Consider the following 4,056-nt stretch of genomic DNA (forward strand, 5'->3'; position numbering starts at 1 on the left):
GCACTATCTAGCTACTGCTGACAAGTGAAAGAAAAAGTTATTTTTTATGATAAGTAGGTTTGATTGGTTTGGTTACATTACATTCACCAGCACACCTACGAAGATCTTGTTCCACCATGGCATATAATCTCAATGGTGACACAACACAAGAGTGGCTTTCTTTCATATTTGTGGAGAAAACATAATAAAAAAGGTGAGTATAAGAGACAGAATACTCAAGTATGAGATGCTTAAACTAGTGGCTCTTGGTCTGTGGCTCCATGCAGAGAGCCAAAATTATGTCCTTTTTTTTCTCACTGCCATTAGATGTGCAAGTCCTACTAGGCAGTAGGCATGACTAAATTAGATAGGAGAAAATGGGATTAAAACTGTTTCAATTTGAAGAAATGCATTGTGAGTCATCATGAGGACAAGGCCTGCTGGCCATGTCAAACTGATTCCCACTTTGGGTTATGAAAAAATGTCTTTAAATCATGCATGATACTATGCAATTCAGGTAATAATTAAGAAAGAGCATATACATTATTTTACAGTAGAACTGCATAAAAATTAAACCCCTAAATTATTTAATTTATTATTTTCTAGACAACTTTTGCCAGAACATGTAATAGTTATATATATCTACATGGCAAACTGAATCTGAAACACTCGCTGTTACTCTTTAGTCTTTACTTACTCCAACAAAGCAGAACCAGAAAACATCAAGAGAGTGAACAAAGCTCAGGCTTTCACTTTATGGTTCAAGGGTTCAGAATTCGAATATCAAATTAGAATATGAACTAACATAACTTCTCATAGAACCTAATTGCTAAGGGACTAATTCAGAGTCCTCATCAATATATTCACATAAACTATCATAAATGGCATGGATGGTGAGATTCCAACCTCCATAGAATAACGTTCTGGATCTCTCAAACGCCTTAGAAACTCGGAAAAATCAGCCCTCCAATCCAAGCATTGGTTTCATTGATGATGCATAGATTGCATCTGATAAAGTGTACTGTAAGCTCCGAATTGCGATCCCCGAAGGTTTCCACTTAGCAAATTTTGCTCCTGCAGCTTAGATCCGTACGAAGAAATCCCACAAAAGGGTCCCCCAAAAGCGTTCGAGTTTATCTGATTAAACACCATTGGCAAACTTTCATTGGATGGTTTCCAGTCATATTGCTGCTGCTTAACCATGGCAGCAATCTTCGAATTTGACTGCATAACTGGTACAGAGTGATCTGGCGAAGGAGGAGATCTTCCACTCTCCGGTGATGGAGATTTCGATTCAGGAAGATTAACGGTTGTGATGTCATGAATGCTTGATCTTCTCTTGTCCTTGCCACCAGTCACTTGCCTGATAAAGTACTTCTGAGCATGACTAGCAACTTGAGTTGGAGTTCTGGTGGTCACAAAATTCCGAGAGATGTTTCTCCAATCACCTTTGCCATACTTCTTAAGTCCCAACAGAAACTGCCTGTTGTTTAATCCATCAAGAAAAAAGAAAAATGAGACTCCATAACTTTCTATAAAGAAACAAAGACAAATCCTCAAACCCAAGAAGGATAAACTATTGTTATAGTTTCATATTCCACAAATATTCAACTTAAAAGACATGAATAGTGAACCAATTGTTTTAAATTCATATATCAACTGTTCATCCCATATATAATAATCTTACTAGATCTATCAAACAGAACTGGATTCCAGGCTACCTTTCCTCCCAACAACTCGAGTATATTTTGACAAATGGGGACTTAGCTCTAGCCAGGCTTTAATGGGGTTCCAAGTACTTTTCAAATATTCAAATAACTGTTAAAAAAAAAAGAAGTTGAATTGTGTAATATATATACCTGTGTTCTTCTTCAGTCCAGGGTACACCTTTCTTCCTTTCTTGATCAGATGGTCGAGTGTTGGTACCTCTCTTTCCACCAACACTGTAAAACTGCTTCAACCCTTCGCAGCCCTGATTGTTAACCCACTCCAAGGTGAAGGAGTTAGTGGTGGAATAGCCCGGAATCGGAATCAAACCAGCCTCAATATCACTGACATCTTCTTCCAATTCTCTGTACTGTTTCATCACATCACCAACAGTCTTTCCCGGAATCATTTCAGCAACTTTCACCCAACGATCTGGGGTGTCCTTGTCATACACCGCAAGAGCATTTTCAAAGCGTTTGTTCTCTTCGGGAGTCCATTTGGCTGCTTTGTTTTCTTGAAACAACCAATTCGAGTTTTGGAGGTAAGTGGCTGGAGAGAGTAATTCGATTCCTCTGTACATGGTTTTTGGTTATTTATTACTGTACAGTTGAATTGAGATATGAGCTCTAATGAATCATGCTATAGATTATGAAAACAAGCATAGCAATTACTCTCTAGTCTCTCTTTCTCTCCCTCTGAAAAGGTTTTTCCAGAGAGAGAAAGGAAATGTAGAGGAATGGAGGTATTCTTTATGGAATAAAAGTCATTCAATCAATAAGCATTTGAATTTATTGGAATGGAATCCAGAAACACTTTTTCAAAGAAGCATAAGTGGAAGGAATCCAATAAAAGAAAAAGACCCAACTTTCCAAAACCCAAGGAGAATTCAAGGAGCAAAAGTTGAGAAACCAAAGCAGATCCTTGATAGGTGAAAAGATAAACCCTAGACCTCCATATCAGATCCACACAAACACACAAAATAATAAGGGAAAATCACAGAGACCCAGATCAAGTTTTGAAAAACTGGAAACTGGGAAAGCAAGATTCACTGAAAATTTCAAAAACCCATTGAAGAAAACTTACAAAAGAAGAGAAACAGAGGGGTTTTTATCTGTTTTGCAGAGTTGCTAAAGCTTGAAGCTTTGGAAGTACATGGAAGCTTTTTAGTGGGAAATGAACTTTATTTTTAGAGAGAGAGAGTAAAAAAGAAGTAAAATAGTGATAAAGGAAATGTGCGCCCGGGGCCTTTGTACTTGCAAGACAGGGATCTTTCTCTCTATATCTATGGAACAGGACCAAGCAGAGGAAGGGTGAGAATGAAAGAGAAAGGTCAAAAGTGTTGAGTTGTGATTGGTTGGTATGGTGTTTGTGGGCGCAGTGGATAGAGATAGAGAGAGACTAGAGAGAGAAAGTGTGACAGATTCTTAACCCGAACCAAATATCAGGAGTTGAAATAGACAGCCTGTGATTGGGCTACACTTTGACAGTGGAATATGTCTTGAGGGTATTTTGGTAATTTCATAAATAAAAATTAATAAAAAACATTGACACAATTTGATTAGGCTTTTTTATTTTTTTTTATTTTTTCGTTAATGGCCAAAAATTATTCTCATTTTAGTATTTTATACGGTCTGTTAGATATGTACCTTAATATTTTAAATGATTTATTAGTTTAGCAAAATCCTAATTCTATTAAGAGATATTTAATCATATAATCACAATCTATCTAATAATTGGTTCTAAGTTTTACAATGTTTTGGAGAGGTTAACAATGGAGTTTCAACATAAAATTAAAAATTAAAAACATTGAAAAGAAAGAGTAATAAATAGTGTACAACAAAATGGGACATACCATTTTGTTTTTATTGCTCATAAAGTTGAATGAAAAAGAATAAATTAATAAAATAAATCAAATAGTTGGTGATAATAATTGGAGGGGTACTTGAATTATTGTGGGGACTAGAAGAAAATGCAAAAGTAGAATTAAAGAAGGTTCTTTTATTTTTATTTTTATTTTTATGAGTTATGCCATATTTAACCCAAAATTTTAAATTGGTGTGATTTTTTTTTATCATATTATATAATTTTTGCATAGTTTTATGTTTAATATCAAACATATTTAACCAAATATTACATAAAAAATATATATATATGTATAAATAAATATATATATTACTAATTAGTAGCTTTCATACCGATTGACATTCTATTTTTTTGTAAAGATGGGCCAAGATTTAAATAATGAAAATTTATAATTTCATCCAAGATCACAATATCTAAATAAATAATTGAATAAAAAATAAGAAATTAAAAAAATTCTTAAATCATAAAATAAGAATAAAAAGCGAACATATATAATTGGAATATTTT

The 4,056-nt window shown here is 34.2% G+C and overlaps 1 protein-coding gene across 1 annotated transcript; it reads right to left on the bottom strand.

Moving 5' to 3' along the window:
• Positions 1-634: 634 nt before the first annotated feature.
• Positions 635-2,992, bottom strand: LOC133801161 (transcription factor DIVARICATA-like). The gene is made up of 2 exons (XM_062239317.1): positions 1,839-2,992; positions 635-1,462 (listed from the first exon to the last, which is right to left on the bottom strand). Exons 1-2 carry the CDS (start codon positions 2,264-2,266, stop codon positions 964-966), a joined length of 927 nt encoding a protein of 308 aa, XP_062095301.1. The 5' UTR covers positions 2,267-2,992; the 3' UTR covers positions 635-963.
• Positions 2,993-4,056: the final 1,064 nt, after the last annotated feature.

Source organism: Humulus lupulus, chromosome 9 (assembly GCF_963169125.1).
Source record: "Humulus lupulus chromosome 9, drHumLupu1.1, whole genome shotgun sequence".
Lineage (NCBI taxonomy): Eukaryota > Viridiplantae > Streptophyta > Magnoliopsida > Rosales > Cannabaceae > Humulus > Humulus lupulus.